Source organism: Capra hircus, chromosome 5, assembly GCF_001704415.2.
Source record: "Capra hircus breed San Clemente chromosome 5, ASM170441v1, whole genome shotgun sequence".
In the NCBI taxonomy this organism is placed as follows: domain Eukaryota; kingdom Metazoa; phylum Chordata; class Mammalia; order Artiodactyla; family Bovidae; genus Capra; species Capra hircus.
In genome coordinates this window covers 78,806,103-78,825,429 of record NC_030812.1, presented here as the reverse complement: position 1 = coordinate 78,825,429, position 19,327 = coordinate 78,806,103, and the positions used below count along the sequence as shown (strand labels likewise).

General features: G+C 36.5%; 2 protein-coding genes across 3 annotated transcripts in view; one reads left to right on the top strand and one right to left on the bottom strand.

Annotated features, from left to right (window-relative positions):
- FAR2 (fatty acyl-CoA reductase 2) overlaps positions 1-2,879 on the top strand; it is a 92,127-nt gene extending 89,248 nt beyond the window's left edge. Inside the window, exon 12 of the mRNA XM_005680707.3 lies at positions 875-2,879. Within this exon, the coding sequence (XP_005680764.1) occupies positions 875-1,037 (163 nt within the window). The 3' untranslated portion in view covers positions 1,038-2,879. The remainder of the gene's footprint in view (positions 1-874) is intronic.
- Positions 8,387-19,327, bottom strand: part of ERGIC2 (ERGIC and golgi 2) — a 44,029-nt gene continuing 33,088 nt past the window's right edge. Inside the window, exons 11-14 of one of the 2 annotated variants that reach the window (XM_005680706.3) lie at positions 16,865-16,962; positions 13,425-13,587; positions 10,676-10,758; positions 8,387-10,514 (exon numbers count right to left, since the gene is read on the bottom strand). In XM_005680706.3, the coding sequence (XP_005680763.1) occupies positions 10,452-10,514; positions 10,676-10,758; positions 13,425-13,587; positions 16,865-16,962 (407 nt within the window). In that variant the 3' untranslated portion in view covers positions 8,387-10,451. The remainder of the gene's footprint in view (positions 10,515-10,675; positions 10,759-13,424; positions 13,588-16,864; positions 16,963-19,327) is intronic. The other variant, XM_005680705.2, reaches the window with a different exon arrangement.

The following is a 19,327-nucleotide window of genomic DNA, read 5'->3' as shown; positions in this document are numbered from 1 at the left end:
AGAATACCCAACAGGCAGGAAACCTGATGGATACTATTTAACATGGGCAAATCAATTAACTGTTCTTCAATAGCTTTGACTGCCTGAAAATTTTTTCAATAATTAATTAATCCCTAAGGAACATAGAATTATAGCAGTCTTGCATAATTCTGGTAGAAGCAAAGGGTTTTTAATGCAGAGATGACCAGGATGGGAAAAGTTGATTGCAAACAGACAGGAACCTTGAAAAGCAAGGTGAGACTTTAGAATTTACCCTCTAGCAAACGAGAATCTGGAGAAGGCAATGGCAACCCACTCCAGTACTCTTGCCTAGAGAACCCCATGGACGGAGGAGCCTGGTAGGCTGCAGTTCATGGGGTCGCTAAGAGTCGGACACGACTGAACGACTTTACTTTCACTTTTCACTTTCATGCATTGGAGAAGGAAATGGCAACCCGCTCCAGTGTTCTTGCCGGGAGAATCCCAGGGACAGAGGAGCCTGGTGGGCTGCTGTCTATGGGGTCGCACAGAGTCGGACACGACTGATGCAACTTAGCAGTAGCAGCAAACGAGAATCAGTGATTTGTGATATACAGTAACATGATCAAAGTGTATTTAAGAAAGCTTATATTAGCCGTGTTTATAAGACAGGTTAAAGCAGAGAGGTATGAGAAAGGGAAACTAGTCAGGGGAATATTGTAGAAATATGATTACTCAGAAGGAATGTGGTGGAAATGAAAGATATCAAAATCAAAAGACTATCAGATAGTGCCATATACCTGAGGATGCTTAATTATTTGCTGGTCATAGCCAGGAAAAGATACATTTATGCCTTAGGTAACATAGTTGGGTATTTGATACTGTGTTGACTTTGACTACATATGTCTGTTTCCAGGCTCCGAAATATTCACTACCTCTTCAATACTGCTCTCTTCCTCATCGCCTGGCGTCTCCTCATTGCAAGATCTCAGGTGGCACGGAATGTGTGGTTCTTCATCGTGAGCTTCTGCTACAAATTCCTCTCCTACTTTAGGGCATCTAGCACACTTAATGCCTAAGGACATTTGGTGATCCCCCTTTGTCTGGAACCTCTCAGATACCTCTAAAACGGCAACTGTGGTTCTCAAGATTAGGTAACAAACATGCCCATCATTACCTGTCAAATGTGCTGCCATGTATTCATCCTTATTTCTAAACTATACATTTTTATTTCATTTCAGTAAGAGAACAAAAGTCATATCCTAGCCAATTATACACATTTTAGGAAAAAAATTGTTTCCAGATTGTTTCTTTAACACTATTCTGTGCTCTTGAATATAAAACACCAAAGGACACCCATCTTCCCTTATTTAGCTTTGTTCTCCTTGAGAGGACTAATGTCAACTAAACATGGAAGGACACATGACAGACGTTGAGATATGCTAAAGAAAGGCAGTTGTCATTGGAACCATTTAGTACAGTGTGCTTAGTATACTTAGTGTACTTAGCATAAAAGCTGAAAATCAAGATAAGTAGACAAAGGTCTCAACATCGTCATAAATGCTTAAGAGAAACAATTCTCCATGGAGGTTTCTGCTTTCTTTTTGTGCTATACTATGGAGTCCTGGTTGAGGGCTGGGGAATTAGAAAAGTGGGTTTACATCTAACATTTTCCTTCACTATACCCACATCTGAAACCTGAAGAGAACCAAGAGGTGTAAATAATGTATATAGAGTGAGGGCTCAAGCATATTTTAATTATGGCTGATTATTATGCTTTTAAGTAAAAATTGGTTCTTATAATTTGAATTTGACAACTATTGTTTCTAAATCGTTTGAATCATCAATTTTCCTGATTACCTCCTCTTAGGAGTTTTCCTCTTGTTCATTAAAGTGGTCAAATCCCTTATATTTAAGCTTATATTGCCCAGGCCTTCGATTAGAGTGAATAATATCAGAGGAAGGCCCTAGGCTAAAATCACGTAAAAACCCATTTTCCTGATCTTTGCCACTGAGAAAAGCAAAATTGCCAACAAAAAATGTAAATGCTAGTCATGTTTTCTGTGGGGAAGTTCACTCTTTCACCAGGACTTGCTAGTATCTTGATCACTCCAGTTGCAGAATGTTACCTGTACAATGTGCAGCAGAAAAGGACAGACTTCATTAAGTGACTGGAAGTTCAGAGAACAGGTGTTGTTTTAAAAATAGTTTATGTATAATGCAAATGAATTAGTAAAAATCTGTTATCAAATTCCCATATTAATAATATAACTGTTATCCCAACTTTCCTCATATTTGAGAGATGAGTGCATTTTAGATTGCAGCACTTCATGTTAAACACTTGGGATATGATTCAAGTAACAGTACCTGGGGCCTAAGTAACTAAAAATAATCATAACTACTAGAAAATTATATGAGCATAAAACACTCAATGGTAGTTATACATATGGCTCACTTCCTGGGATAATTGGTTAATACTCAGAAAGGCACATTCATGTGGTAGAAGTATACTAGAGCTGTGAGGGCAACTTCTAGCTCAGTATTATTTGAAATTTTTCTGAACCCCATAAAGCACATTTGGGGTCGGGGCAGGGAGACTCTTCTGGGCAATGTCTTTCTCAATCTCATCTAAGTTATGCAAACTACTTTCCAGGGCAGAAAACCCAGCTCTGAAAGCAAGCACCTGGTTATCTTCAGTTTGAGATTTCTGTGTGATATGTTTGAGTTGATTAAGATAAAAACTATAGATGATAAAAAAGAAATCAAGATATAATTCAGTGAAATTGGACAAAACATAATAGTTCTAAGAATTTACTATCTTTTGGTTATTTTGTTTCACCAATTCAATAAATTCCGCTGATCATTCAGTTTTGACTTGATTAAATGAAAATTTGAATTAAAGACTCATTTCCTCTCTTCTAGTACTGTATCTTTAACTGTTGACTACTGCAATAGATCCTCTCCCTCATCCTTAGGAAAATAAAAAGAAACTACCAGATGAATATGAATTAACACATACCCATAATGCTTTTTCAGACACCATTAATAGGGTACAGCGCAGGATGAGCACAGCCCTTACACGAGGTAGCTATTGCTGTGCCTCATTACTCTGCACCCTGTTATTAGGGAACAGGTCTTGCTCAGCCATTGGTCAGTCCCTCAGTGGGCCCCACTCACAAGCAGCAAGCTGTTAGTGAGCAACCATTAGTTGTCCTGCTCAGTTATTGGTCAGTGCCACAGTGGGCACACCCCATAAGTAACTGTCAATGAGGGACAATTAGGGAAGTGATTCAGCCAAGGGTCAGTGGTGCGGTGGTCATCAGGTAAAAGACAGATTCAGGCCTTCTCCTAGAGGCCCTCCAGCTCATCCAGGCTTGGGCCAGTGAGTGAACTGGAGGACCCAGGGAACAGACTGGGAACTATGTCCTGCAGGGCTCCAGAGCCCTAAAGCCCTCCACTAGCCTTGGCCCAGACCTTGAGGAGCAGTGAACCTCTCCCCCATCCCTGTCTCTGCTACCAAATAGCACAGATATCCGCCTTGGTTGCAGTCTGTTGGACCTGGTCTCCCCTCTTTTTGGGCAGCCTGAGGAGACTGAGGATGAGGTGGGTTGGGTGCGTGGCAGAGATGACAACTTGGCAGGGTTTGGGGACCTGGCCCTGAGGGAGCTGCCAGCTGAAATCTGCCTCCTCTTAGCCAGGACCAGGACCTTGGAGGATGCAGGTTGTGCCTTGGGACCTTGCCCTTTCTTGGACAAGAGAATAACAGAGACAGAGAATAACATTGGTTTGTAGAGATTTACAGGAACATCGTTCCCCAATCATGACCTGACCTCAAGAACAAAGGATCTGATGCTTAGAAGTTTGTAACAACTAACCACGCCCCTCCTTCACCTTTGGCTTTTAAAGGGGCTTGTTGAAAGCTTTCACTAACTGGGTTTCTTAAGGCATCAGCCAACCATTTCCTTGTATGAATCTGTAATAAACCTTTCTCTGTTCCAAACTCTAATGTTTTAGTATTGACAGACCTCACTGTGCATCAGGCACATGGACTTGCAATTTGGTAACACATGCTGAAGAATATTCTACCTCTGGTATTAGAGAAATGACACAAAGTTCTCTTGTGATGATTAAGCTGTAAAAGTATGTATCTGCATGAAAGAAAACCCCTAGCTACTCTCTATCAAGACCAATTAACAGTAATTTGAGTGCCTAATATATACAATCCAGTAAGAACTTCCTACTTTTGATGGAGAAGGGGGCAGTAAGTACAAAGAAAGGGTTACTTTTAAAAAGCTTTGTTAATCCCTATATTCTGCACCCACAAGATATCACAGTAACAAACATTACAGAATTGAAAAGTCAACACGAGGCAATTAATTCTAGAAAAAGTTGAGGCAGATGAGCACACAAATCAGAAAAACATTTCTCAAAATTTTATACTAACTTAACATCTCCAGCTAGTATAAGATTTAATAATTTAAATTTTTAGCTCATTTAAATAAGTGACTTAGAATCTCATGGTAAAATTGACTTGAGAAGGGACTAACAGTCAAGTAGTGTATCTCATAGTAAGCATTAACAATTAAATTAGACCAGCCTTAAGTTTCTTGGATTGTAAAGAGATCAAACCAGTCAATCCTAAAGGAAAACAATCCTGAATATTCACTGGAAGGACTGATGCTAAAGCTGAAGTTCCAATTGGCTACCTGATGTTCTTTGGCTACCTGATGCGAAGAACTGACTCCTTAGAAAAGACTCTGATGCTGGGAAAGACTGAAAACAGGAGAAGGCAACAACAGAGGATGAGATGGTTGGATGACATCACTGACTCGGTGGATACCAGTCTGAGCAAGTTCAGGGAGTTGGTGATGGACAGGGAAGCCTGGTGTGCTGCAGTCCATGGCGTTGCAGAGTCAGACACGACTGACCGAATAAACTGAATGTTTCTAAAAATGTCAGTATGTTTCAAATTTCACAAGAATCACATGCAGATTTCCACATAACTTTCCCCTGTACATTTTCTCTGAAAATCTAAAAAATTATATTTTGGGAACCATATACAAATATGGAAAATTATGAAAGAGATGGGAATACCACATCACCTAACCTGCCTCTTGAGAAATCTGTATGCAGGCCAGGAAGCAGCAGTTAGAACTGGACATAGAACAGACTGGTTCCAAATAGGAAAAGGAGTACGTCAAGGCTGTATATTGTCACCCTGCTTATTTAACTTATATGCAGAGTACATCATGAGAAACACTGGACTGGAAGAAATACAAGCTGGAATCAAGATTGCCAGGAGAAATATCAATCACCTCAGATATGCAGACGACAGCACCCTTACGGCAGAAAGTGAAGAGGAACTACAAAGCCTCTTGATGAAAGTGAGAGTGAAAAAGTTGGCTTAAAGCTCAACATTCAGAAAACAAAGTTCATGGCATCCAGTCCCATCACTTCATGGGAAATAGATGGGGAAACAGTGGAAACAGTGTCAGACTTTATTTTTCTGGGCTCCAAAATCACTGCAGATGGTGATTGCAGCCATGAAATTAAAAGACGCTTACTCCTTGGAAGAAAAGTTATGACCAACCTAGATAGCATATTCAAAAGCAGAGACATTACTTTGCCGACTAAGGTCTGTCTAGTCAAGGCTATGTTCTTCCCTGTGGTCATGTATGGATGTGAGAGTTGGACTGTGAAGAAGGCTGAGCGCCGAAGAATTGATGCTTTTGAAGTGTGGTGTTGGAGAAGACTCTTGAGAGTCCCTTGGACTGCAAGGAGATCCAACCGGTCCATTCTGAAGATCAGCCCTGGGATTTCTTTGGAAGGAATGATGCTAAAGCTGAAACTCCAGTACTTTGGCCATCTCATGTGAACAGTTGACTCATTGGAAAAGACTCTGATGCTGGGAGGGATTGGGGGCAGGAGAAGGGGACGACCGAGGATGAGATGGCTGGATGGCATCACTGACTCGATGGACGCGAGTCAGAGTGAACTCCGGGAGTTGGTGATGGACAGGGAGGCCTGGCGTGCTGCGATTCATGGGGTTGCAGAGTCGGACACGACTGAGCAACTGAACTGAACTGTTATAAATATGAAAAAATGCTCACTACCTAGATTACTTCTTAAAAATATAACAAATTGCTAGAATTGCTGATTTTAAGATACAACTGACTTGAGAGAGAAGAATGCCCTGTGAGGTGCAGATAGAATTATGACAACAGATACTTAACTGAAATTGTTAACAGCTAGAAAGAGCTCTCTGATATAAAATAGATTAATATTTTAGGTGTATCCCTACCTTATTTGTGGAGAAGGCAATGGAACCCCACTCCAGTATTCTTGCCTGGGAAATCCCAGGGCCAGAGGAGCCTGGTAGGCTGCTGTCCATGGGGTCGCTAAGAGTTGGACATGACTGAGCGACTTCACTTTCACTTTTCATGCATTGGGGAAGGAAATGGCAACCCACTCCAGTGTTCTTGCCTGGAGAATCCCAGGGATGAGGGAGCCTGGTGGGCTGCCGTTTATGGGGTCGCACAGAGTCAGACACAACTGATGCGACTTAGCAGCAGCAGCAGCAGCAGCAGCTACTTTATTTGAAATATCAGTTCCAAGCTGGAATTGTAAATGGGTTGGAAAGATGTGGAGTTGGGTCAATTTCATCAATTCTAGAAAAATATCTTAAAACAAATCAAAGATAAGTATAATACAAGAAATCACCCAATTAGTTTGTATAGTTGCTTGAAAACAGAATTTATAAAATATTTACTACATAATTATATGCCGTGTTGTTGAAGGTCTGCTTTAGTATGTAGTACGTATCTTACATCAATGTATACCTTTTGCCACACCTCCTTATTCTGGGGTTTACATTAAAATTATTATATAAACAGCATAAATGAATTTGGAAGAATTGTTAATGCTTTTGATAAATACAACTTGCAGTCGCTGAAACAAAACCATTAAATGTTTTGCTGATTATAATCTGTTTACAGGTGTATAAATTGGAGTCAACTCTATTCCTCACACGTAACACAAAAAAACATAGAATGCCATATGATACAGCAATTTAGCTCCATCTGAAGCAAAAGGAAAGCTACTGAATGATAAAGATTGCTGTAGTTTTCCTAGGAGGAAAAAGCTTAAATATGAGGAACTAAGGCTTATTTGGGGGTACATGATTGTAAAAGGACAAAAAAAATTATTGTACAATGTATTTTATTGAGTCCAAATCTTTAGGATTGAGACCCTGAATGAATCTTGTGTTTCTTTCTGTTAAAACAATTTTAAAAACTACAAGAAAAAAAATCCAAGGCATTTTGTTGCCTACTCTTAAAATAATGCTGATTTAATCACTAAAATATTCCAAAAGGGGTGGGAGAAATTACAATAAATAAATAGTACTTGGATATTACTCCAGGCTTCATACCATAAGGTAGTGAACAAGTAGTGATCTATTTGGATAGTGCTGACAAAGGGTGACTCATTTTGGCTTAAAGGTTTTCTAGACCTCCAAACAGAGAGGGAAGAGCTTAAGTACTAGGTTAAAGTCCTGATGAGATTTTAAAGATACTAAGGCTCAGGTTAAGTAATTAAAAAAATATACACATCTCAAACTTAAGTTTAAAGGTCTTAAATTGTGAAACAAAGGAGCTGCATGTACATTTAATTTTGGGTACCTGAATTACTAACCTAAGACATAAAAAGACAATACACAACATGTGTCCTTTATACCATTAAAAAAAGTAAACCTTAGTCACTCCTTTAAGAATCCCAAAGCTTGTATTAAAGATTATAAACTTTGTCATTAGTAAAGTTTTATTACAAAAATCAGTGCTTTATATCATAAAATGTATGAGAAAAGCATATTAATCATCTAAGTCAAGAATTAAAAATGTGTAATTCTAAGTTAAGCTTTTCCCAAGAGGTAGTCTTAAGTGTACAAATACTGCAGCAGACAATTATTCATCTTTTTCATTTAAACATTTCATCTTTTTATAGGCTAATGTATGCAAACACAGATGAAAAAGGAAACTCATTTCATGTAATTCCAGATCTCAAAATATTCAGGATGGAATATATACACATAGATACTATGAATGCCCTAATAAAATAAAAAATTGAGTAATAAACTTGGGTATCCTACTAGAGGCATCCCCAGGTACATGCCAATAGATAGACAGGCCAGTACAGTGTTCTCTGCCATGGAAAAGAAACACTTGGTGAGACACTTGGTGAGGTCAAAAACTGCTACTAAATCCTAATATACAAGCGGACCTCATCACTCATCATACAAAGGGCTGGTCAGAATCTTAATACTTTGATTGCCCAAAATCTGACCCTGACTATTCAAGGGGTTTCAGGTGAAAACCTTTCATAACATTTAAAATGGAAATCAATGGCAAAGTAGGATTTTGCTTCAAAGAAATTCCTTTTATACTCAGTTTTAATGGGACAGATTAATACTATTACAATTTTAATGTGGTATTTGGAAAACAAAACGGTAACAAGTAAAAATCATATGCAAGTACCAAAATAATTTTTAAAATCCTTCTTAAAGATATTCAACTTTTATAATCCTAATTGAGAGAAAATAATTCTAAATCAATAGTTTTCCCTATTAAAATAACCCTGAAACTAAATTGAATTTTCTGACAAGCAGATTCACAGAACCAACATTCAGTCTAAAATAGCTAAAATTCTAATTCTAATTAAAAATTCCTTTTCCTAGTCTACCTTCACTGGAAATAACATCTGAAGAAATCAGAAATTTCTAAATAATGAGAAGGCTATTCATTATTTGGAATTTTCTGAATTCAAAAATCTTTCAAAGCATAAACTTGTCACTTATATTAGTCAGTTAACTTAATGGCTCTTAATCATATTAACTATATATTTTAAACAATGATGCTTCTCTTATTATTTGCAAAATAGCATTCTTATATAAGCTTTACTATAAAGTAGTTTTATCAGTATTTCTTCTTCTTTCCGTTATCTGCCCCAACTGCTTTCAACAGGACATTTTTTTCTTTTACTTTTTAACAGAAAGGAATTTGAAAAACTCTAACTTGTGGTGTCCTATTCTCTAAAAACCATTTAAAATCTTGTTTTTTAGTCTTGGTCTTGTCACTTACCTGGAATTTTTGTTTCCCCATTTCCCTGAAAGACTTAAACCACGAGGAACTGGTTGATGATTCTTCTACTGTCATTATTAAGCATTACAACAGGAAAAATCATGTTGGCACACATATTCCAAATTTAGGTTTTAACAGCACCTGAGTGATATACCCCTCTTTAAAATCTTTTATAGTCTAGAAATTTAAAATGAATCCTTAAATAGTAAGAAATCTAGACCAACACAATCTAATACAGAATCAATCACATTCAGGACACTCTGAATGCAGATCGTTTTTTCATAATACAGTTTTACAGTTTAAATGTTTACTATGATAAACATTTAATATTATGTTTAATATGACAGTTTAATATGATAATCTCTCAGTTCTGACATTATTTTGTCTTACTTAAATATTTGCCTTATACTTCTATTTTTAAGTTACCCTGTTGCCCACTACCACAACACATAAAAAACGCTACTTTTCCTCTTAATATTTTACAAACTGATTATTTCCATCATTAGCAGTGGATCTTTTTATTACTCACCCCCTGTTCCCAAACCATAACAAAAAATAAGGATCAGATTAGGAAATTTAGCATCTTTTTTAAACTTGTGCTTTCTTCTCCCTGCGTACGTGCCCACTATACAAATTGTGAATGATACCTGTTACATATTACAGCATCTGCCTCTGTTACATATTACAGCATCTGCCCTTCTGAGTATTTACCTTAGTCTTTCACAACCTTGCCTTGAACAATCAGAAATGTCAACAGCCAAAGTTTAAAGAAAAGCAGTTACCACCCTAAGACCCAAAATTGGATAAATGGTCTTGTCATTATGGCTTAACAGTAATATGGCTATAACACAGGGACCCCGCCTTTTCCTTTATTAACCATGTGACCTGACCACACTTTTTAAAGTCTACACTAGTTTTCCATATGTTTTACATATTTTATTCTGACATCATATCTTTAAAAAAACAAAGAGATGAAAACATTTGCACTTATCAATGCCATTTTCTTTAGATGTGATTTGACTTCTTCCTTTAGGCTCTGTCATCAAGAAGCAAGGTCTGATTTCAATACTGCCCATTTGCTATGAAAATATCAGAAGGGGTCATGTTCAAAGCAATACTCCAGCTGGGCTTATTCACTGATTATAGATTAGCTGCATAATTTCTTCTAGAACATTTGTAACAGACACGGAACATATAGGATTTCAGTTTTGGGTTTTTTTTTTTTTTTTTTTTGTCCCTAGGTGTGATTTCTGTTTTTCATTCATATTTTCTTTTCTTTGAATATATTGCACAATATTTTATTATTAAAAAAGGTTTTATGTCTCAGGCAAAAAGTTCTTCTCCTTTACTTGGGAGATGTTAATGTGTATTATTTTCTAAAAGAGGTACATGGTTGTCCGTGTGGCCATCTTCAAAGGGAACCTAGGGAGGAACAAAAAGATCAAAGTGTGAGCTTTACTTCTTACACTATTTCCTCTAAACATAATGGTTTATTTTGGGCAATTTCTTTTAGGCACCAAGAGCTAATATTTAGATTTAACAATGATACTATGACTTAGGATGGAAATCACTGTATCACTTACAGAATTGACAGGTTTGTAGGCTCCAAGTCTGAAACGACAGTAAATTATTTCAACTATAAATTTGCCAATTCCATGTAACATGCCTGTAACAACAAAATGTTTGTTTTTAATTAAATTATGCTTCTAATGAAATTTCTTCCTGTTATTTACTTCCTAAATTTGTGAGTAAGAATAAAAAACTCAACTAATTACAATGGAATAGGTTAAGGAAGGAAACAGTTTGCTTTACTGACATCCACAGTTAAAAATATCAAGACAAGTGGATTTTAAAATAAGTGAACTTCTTTTCAAAATCAGAAGGCCACATAATTCACGACCTTGACAAAGCAATCTTTTCAAAGGTGCTAATATATCTTACACCACCACAAATTTAAATGACTCTATTGTAAATAAAGCAGTAACCAAAATTTTCATAAAAAAGCTATTCATTCATTTAAAAAATATAATTGAAACTATAAACTCCATGTAATATTAAACAGAAGTTAGCATAAAAAAGGAACTATTTAGGTTGGTATAAAAGTAACTGCAGTTTCAGACTGCATTTTAAATCATTATAACCAGGCTCAAACACTTTTTTTAATCAAAATAGGAACAATTAGAATCAACACATTGTTGCCAATGAGAAATAAGTTTGCTTATTCCTGTAGCATAAAAATCCATGCTTTGGGATTCAATGAAGTCTTGGGAAGTATCTTCTGCCTCCTGCTGTTTTGGAAGCATTTTCCCTGCAAGAAATGGTCAAGATGCTTGAAGAAGTGATAGTCAGTTGGTGAGAAGTCAGGTGAATACCACAAATGAGATAAAACTTCATAGCCCAATTTATTCAACTTTTGAAAAGTTGGTTGTGCAACCTGCAGTCGGGCATTGTTATAGAGAGGAATTGGGCCTTTTTGTTGACCAGTGTCAGCTGGAGGTGCTGCACCTTTCGGTGCTTCTCATTGATTTGCTGAGCATACTCCTCAGATGTAATGATTTTGCCTACAGAGGATTAGATGGGTGGCAGACCACCAAACCATGACCGTGACCCATTTTCTGGTGCAAGTTTAGCTTTGGGAAGTGCTTTGGAGCTTCTGAGTTGGTCATCTCTGGATATCATATACAGCCCACTTTTTGTTGCACGTCACAGTCTGATTGAGAAATGGCTTGTTGTTGCACAGAAAAAGAGAAGACACTTCAAAATGAATTTTTTTATTTTCAGTCAGCTCATAGGCAGCCACTTAAATCAAGCTTCTTCACCTTTCCAAATCGCTTCAAGTGCCAAATGACCATAGAATGGTTGACGTTGAGCTCCTCTGCAACTTCTGTAGTTCTAAGAGAATCAGCTTCAATGATGGCTGTTAATTGAAGCTGTCAACTTCCAATGCCCTGCCACTACACTCCTCATCTTCAAGGCTCTCGTCTCCTTTGCAAAACTTCCTGAAGCATCACTGCACTGTATATTCATTAGCAGTTTCTGGGCCAAGTGCACTGTTGATATTGCAAGTTGTCTTGGCTGCTTTACAACCCATTTTGAACTCAAATAAGAAAATCGCTTAAATTTGCTTTTTGTCTAACATCATTTCCATAGTCTAAAATAAATATAAAATAAACAGCAAGTAATAAGTCATCAGCCATATGTTTTATAAAGCGAGAAATGCACAGTAAAATGATGTATACATGAGCACATTTATTTAGAATGTATTCTAACATCAAATGATAAATTTCAACAATGTAAAAACCACAGCTACTTTTGCACCAACCTAATATTTCCTTTATTCTTTCTATTTTATTTTTCTTTCTATATTTAACACTCAAATTTTCAGTTACAGTTCTGCAAAAGGAATGGCTACCCACTCCAGTATTTCTGCCTGGAGAATTCCATGAACAGAGGAGCCTGACAGGCTACAGTGCATGGGGTCTCAAAGAGTGGGACATGACTGAGTGACTAACACTTTAACTTTCACAATATAGCACTTCTTTTTCCTTTCAAGTTACCTTTGAGAAAATCCCATAACCTTAAAGCAAAATGATCAGAATTCATAGAATTTGGCTGTACATATTTCATAGAACAACATATCATAAAATATAATTTTACATCCTGTACTGTTGAAAATACCTGAATTGAAAAAGAAAATTTATGTTCAAACTATCTACTGTTTCCAGGCATTTTCTCATCTAATCCTACAACACACTTGCAAGTTAGATATTATTATTCCCATTTATATAGAGAGAAAATTTTAGAAAATAGGTGACTGACACAGGGCTACCACCATGTAAATGACATAACTTGAGTTCAATAGGCTCTCTCTAGCACACTCTGTGTGTAGTCCCTTCAATTGTGTCTGACTCTTTGTGACCCTATGGGCTATAGCCCACCAAGCTCCTCTGTTCACGGGAGTCTCCAGACAAGAATAATGGAATAAGTTTCCATTTCCTCCTTGAGGTGATCTTCCTGACCCAGGAAATGGACCCACATCTCTCCGGTCTCCTGCCTTGGCAGGCAGGTTCTTTACCTCTAGTGCCACCTGGGAAGCCCAACCACACTAAATAATCTCCCTTAAGTCACTGAATACAGTGAACTTAAGTGTAACACTTAATCAATACAATCTGTGACGTCTGAAATTAAACCTTAAAGAAAAAGTTCTTTAAACATCAAAACATGAAAATGTATACATTTCTTGCCCCTTTTGAGTAAAAGTATCTTGACTGTGAGCAATACTTTCAGAAATTAGACAAACAACAACAAAAAAAAACAGGAATGAATCTTAACCTGTTGTTGAAAAGATTCCTCCAACAATACCACAAAGTCTTACAAAAAACTGCCAGAAAGGCATATGCTCTTCGGTAACTGTCACCATAAGAGAGCTGAGATCATATTTCATAAAAATCCCAGAGACTCCATGGCTGCCCGCAGCATGGTTAATAACACGTTCCTAAAGAAAGGCAAAAGGAAGGGGAAAGAGAGAAGGAAGACACAACAGGATTCACATCATTAGGCTACTTGCATACAGTCAACTGGAAGCCCTCCAGCCCTCCTGAACAAGAACGACATCCAAATCTCTTCATGAATTGTCCTGCTAGATCAAGTTCTCTATTATGTATTCTTTGTATGGCTGGGTTTTGAAGCAATCAAAAGAACTGAATCATTCTTTCCTATTTTCTCAAAAAAATCACTTCACATTCAAGGTTTCTATTAACCCAAGACTTTAAAACTATATGGCACAGTCTTCACTGGCAAAATCATTGAAAACCATCACATTGCCCAAGAAGTTCGTTTGGGTTTTTCTGTCGCATCATAAGGAAAAACCCAAATGAACTTTTTAGCCAACCAATACATTCCTATTTTAACATACTTTTTTTGTAATATTTCTTTGCTAAGAATTTACAAAATAATTATACTTACTTCCTGTCATTTGAAAAATTAAAAAACAATTTCACTTTCTGTTGTTCATTTTAAACCATATGAGATATAGTACAGGAAGAAAGAATGCATTAATTTGAAAGACTGACTACTGGTTCAGTTTTTAAATGAAATTTTTTTCTTGAAAGGAGTGTAACTAAATTTACAAACCTACCATAGTGTGCACACTGAGTGAGAAAATAATGTTTTGTTTCATCCTGGTTATACTTTAAAAATCAAGCTTGCAAACTTCTAATACATTTCTATCATAACATTCCAAGGGACTCTCAAGAGTCTTCTCGAACACCACAGTTCAAAAGCAGTCAATCCTAAAGGAAATCAATAATGAATATTCATTGGAAGGACTGATGCTGAAGCTCAAGCTCCAGTACTTTGGCCAGCTGATGCAAAGAGCTGACTCTTCAAAAAAGACCCTAATGCTGTGAAAGACTGAACACAGAACGGGACGACAGAGGACCGAATCAATGGACATGAGTTTGAGCAGGCTCCAGGAGATGGTGAAGGACAGGGAGGCCTGGCATGCTGCAGACCACCGGGTGGCAAAGAGTCAGACACGACTGAGCAACTGAACAACAACTCATAGCATTAAACAGCTATGATACCCAGCACTTTGTTACGACTTTTGTGTCAAGCCTTACCTGTTTCTACTACGTTGTAACTAAACTACAAGCTTCAGGAAGACATATAGCGAGGAAAATTATAGCAACTCATGTGGGCACTACAAAATCTCTTTGCCTGTTAGCACAACAGAACTACTGTTATAAGCTTATTCCTTACAAGCTTCCTTATAAGCCACTGATCAAGTTTCCAATATAAAATGATTTCATCTTAAGAGTTCTGATAAGTTAAATATAATGCCAAAATAATAACTACACTGTCACCATCTATATGAGTAGATGTTGTTTCAGGGATCACGGTGTCTACGTAACAAAAGACTCATAATGGTTCGCTTTTGGTCCAGGACCAATGAAGGTCAGTGCTGACCTTCTTATCATCCATCCATTCTGCCAACTTCAGTTACTTTTTCTGACAGTGAAACACAACTATTGTAGTTACCCTATCAGTACAAACACACCCCACAAAGGCCAAATGCTCTGGGATTGTATTTTTCTTTTTTACTTTTATTATTAAAAATATATATATCCTGGAAATAATTTCATATCAGTAAATAGGTATCTTTTTCTCTCTATATTTTTAAAGTTGCATGCTCCCCCATGTGTGGATGTACTATGTGGGTTGTTTCCAGTCTCTGCAATTACAAATAACACAAGTAATAGCCTCATACACACATCACTTCTATTCTTTTATCTCTGGATTCAATTTATAGAAGTAGGATTGCTGTGTCAAAGGGTAAACGCATACATCATTTTCCAGATATTGCCTAACTCCCTTCCAAGCTATTATGCCACTTTACACTCTTAGCAATGTATATCACTCATTTTCCCCAAAGTCTTGTCACTGTGTAGACTGCCTGACCTTCCAGTGTTGCCAACCTTAGCGAGAAATGATATCTCCCCAGCCATACAGAAAAGCAAGCACAATGTATACTTACAGACACTTTAGTTTCTCTCTGTGTACACACAAACATAGTTATATATATATATATATATATATATATATATATATATGTATATATATATACACTTTATTTTTCCCTTCTGAACCATTTGAAAAGTCATAAACACATGACACTACATCCATAAAAACTTTAGTATTTAGATTCCTAAGAATAAAGAAAATTCTATAGTTATTGAGCTCATAATCAACATAAGTCATAAGATTATCAAAGGAAAATCTCATATGGAGGAAAGCAAATTTTTTAAAGCACTTACATTTTGGAATTTTTCTGTATACTAGTATTTGAATATCACCATATTTGAACACAATAAGTAAATATAACTTATAAAAATAAACGAAGAAAAAAGAGAAGGAAAGAAAGAAAATATGGTCCCAGAGTAGATGAGAAATCTGTTAAACTATCCAATTCTAAAACTCTGCTCCTCACTGTCAATATTTATTTATAGAGCCACTCTACCCTAAGGTTACAGAACGTTTTTTCTCTCAATTATTAACAGATGAATACAAAGCCCTAACTTAAGAAGGAAAACCCTCTAAACCTGCTATGTGAGTCACAATAACCATGCATGGCGCAGGGTAGGTGCATTAGTTAAAAACTAAAGGTGAAATTAGAAAATCTGTTGGCAGATAAAAACCTGCTTATACCAATACATAGGAAAACACTAAAAATTAAGATATTAATAGTAAAATAATTAACATCATAGTTTAACAGTTTTTTATTAATTGACAGAAAACATTCTAGATTTTTAAAATCTACTTCTTCTAAAACATATATTTAGTACCCATTTCTGATATTTTATTTGCTTAAAATAAAAGGTCAATCAATGGATTCCAAATCTTAAATGAGGGAGGGGATTACCTGATACTTCAACTTAATTTTGTAGCAGAACTATAAATGCTTTAAAAATTCATTTTAAACCTATTTTGAAAACAATTTCAAAAATAATATGTGTTTAAAAAAAAGAATTCTATTTTTTGAAATTTAATGCTTTTGAACTTTATTGAAATTTAATGTTTTGTGAAATATGAAATTTAAATTTTTGAAATTTGAAATTTAAATTTTTTTTAATTTGAAATTTAATCTTTTTTGGTCAGTTTTTCTAAATGTCCTATGAACATCTAATAACAATGTACATGATACAAACTTTTAAATATATTTGTGTAGTGATACAAGATTTAAAAAATAATTTTACCAGTTGAATTCAACTCACCCTTTCTGTCACGGCAAACTGATGGGTGTCTGCTGAAATTTTGTATGTATGTAATTTTGTTGGCACAATTGTAATAAAATATTGAAACATCTGGTTGTCTAGAATAAAAACAAAATGTAGTTTTTTCCATCAATCCAGTAGCAATGAAACTGCTTCCAAATATATCATTCTTCTATTAAATACATCTAATTTGAGATTTAATGCTATTTATAACAATGTCTAACAAAAAAGTATTATAAAACAATCAATGAAAGCAATAATTCACGCTCGATAAAACAAGTAAGTTCTCAGTAAACATAAAAGACACACACACATATCTATTAGAAGATGTCAAAAAAACAGATGAGCTAGTGACCTCATTAGACATCCTTTATAGTCATTAGTATCCTTTTATAAAATATGGAAAATAAAAAAGCAGTTCTTTATAGTACAGAAACTAATAAAGTTATAATAGTATATAACCACCATGAGATACATTTTCAGTTTCTACTAATATCTTAAGATAAAAAAATAAACCAAAATTGAATTAGCCATTGGATGAATAAACCAAATTGGAGTAGAAAATGGCAACCCACTTCAGTATTCTTGCCTGGAAAGTTTCATGGACAGAGGAGCCTGGTGGGCTACAGTCCATGGGGTCACAAAGACTCCAACATGACTGAATGACTAAGCATGTACCACTCAGGCAAATGAATCAAAAGGTAGTCTTTGGATAAATACAAAGAATCAATACGATAGCAGGAAAAAAACCACTCAATGATGGCCTGGAGTCACTATGTAATTAAAGGGATTTTAATTATATAGTTATTAGGCTGTTCTAGGTTTAATATGTCAGAAAGCATTATATTACTAATTACTGATTTTAAACAACCACATAATAAAAAGCATGTTAATTCTCTAGGTCTTACACTCTAGAAAATTTAGAACTAGATATGCTGCTGCTGCTTAGTTGCTTCAGTCGTGTCCAACTTTGTGCGACCCCACAGACAGCAGCCCACCACGCTCCGCCGTCCCTGGGATTCTCCAGGCAAGAACACCGCAGTGGGTTGCCACTTCCTTCTCCAATGCATGAAAGTGAAAAGTGAAAGTGAAGTGGTTCAGTCGTGTCCAACTCTTTATGACCCCATGGACTGCAGCCTACCAGACTCCTCCATCCCTGATATTGAGTACTTGAGTGGGTTGCCATTGCCTTCTCCAGAACTAGATATACGTATCTATAATTTCAGGTAGGTAAGTGACAGGGCCTCACTATCTTTGTGACATACTTCACATCATATGGTAATAATTGTCTATGAAAATTGTGTACATGAATAAAACATTTTAATCATCCCCCAAACAAGAGAAGCGAAAAGCAAAGGAGAAAAGGAAAGATATAAGCATCTGAATGCAGAGTTCCAAAGAATAGCATGGAGAGATAAGAAAGCTTCCTCAGCAATCAATGCAAAGAAATAGAGGAAAACAACAAAATGGGAAAGACTGGAGATCTCTTCAAGAAAACTAGAGATACCAAGGAACATTTCAAGCAAAGATGGGCTCGATAAAGGACAGAAATGGTATGGACCTAACAGAAGCAGAAGTTAGTAAAAAGAGGTGAAAAGAATACACAGAAGAACTGTACAAAAAAGACCTTCACGACCAAGATATTCACGATGGTGTGATCACTCACCTAGAGCCAGACATCCTGGAATGAGAAGTCAAGTGGGCCTTAGGAAGCAAAACTACAAACAAAGCTAGTGGAGGTGATAGAATTCCAGTTGAGCTATTTCAAATCTTGAAAGATGATGCTGTGAAAGTGCTGCACTCAATATGCCAGCAAATTTGGAAAACTCAGCAGTGGCCACAGGACTGGAAAAGGTCAGTTTTCATTCCAATCCCAAAGAAAAGCAATGCCAAAGAATGCTCAAACTACCACACAATTGCACTCATCTCACAAACTAGTAAAGTAATGCTCAAAATTCTCCAAGCCAGGCTTCAGCAATACGTGAATCGTGAACTTCCAAATGTTCAAGCTGGTTTTAGAAAAGGCAGAGGAACCAGAGATCAAATTGCCAACATCTGCTGGATCATCAAAAAAGCAAGAGTTCCAGAAAAACATCTATTTCTGCTTTATTGACTATGCCAAAGCCTTTGACTGTGAGGATCACAATAAACTGGAAAATTGTGAAAGACATGGGAATACCAGACCACCTGACCTGCCTCTTGAGAAACCTATACGCAGGTCAGGAAGCAACAGTTAGAACTGGACATGGAACAACAGACTGTTTCCAAATATGAAAAGGAGTACGTCAAGGCTGTATATTGTAACCCTGTTTATTTAACTTATATGCAGAATACATCATGAGAAATGCTGGGCTGGAAGAAGCACAAGCTGGAATCAAGACTGCCAGGAGAAATATCAATAACCTCAGATATGCAGATGACACCACCCTTATGGCAGAAAGTGAAGAGGAACAACAAAGCCTT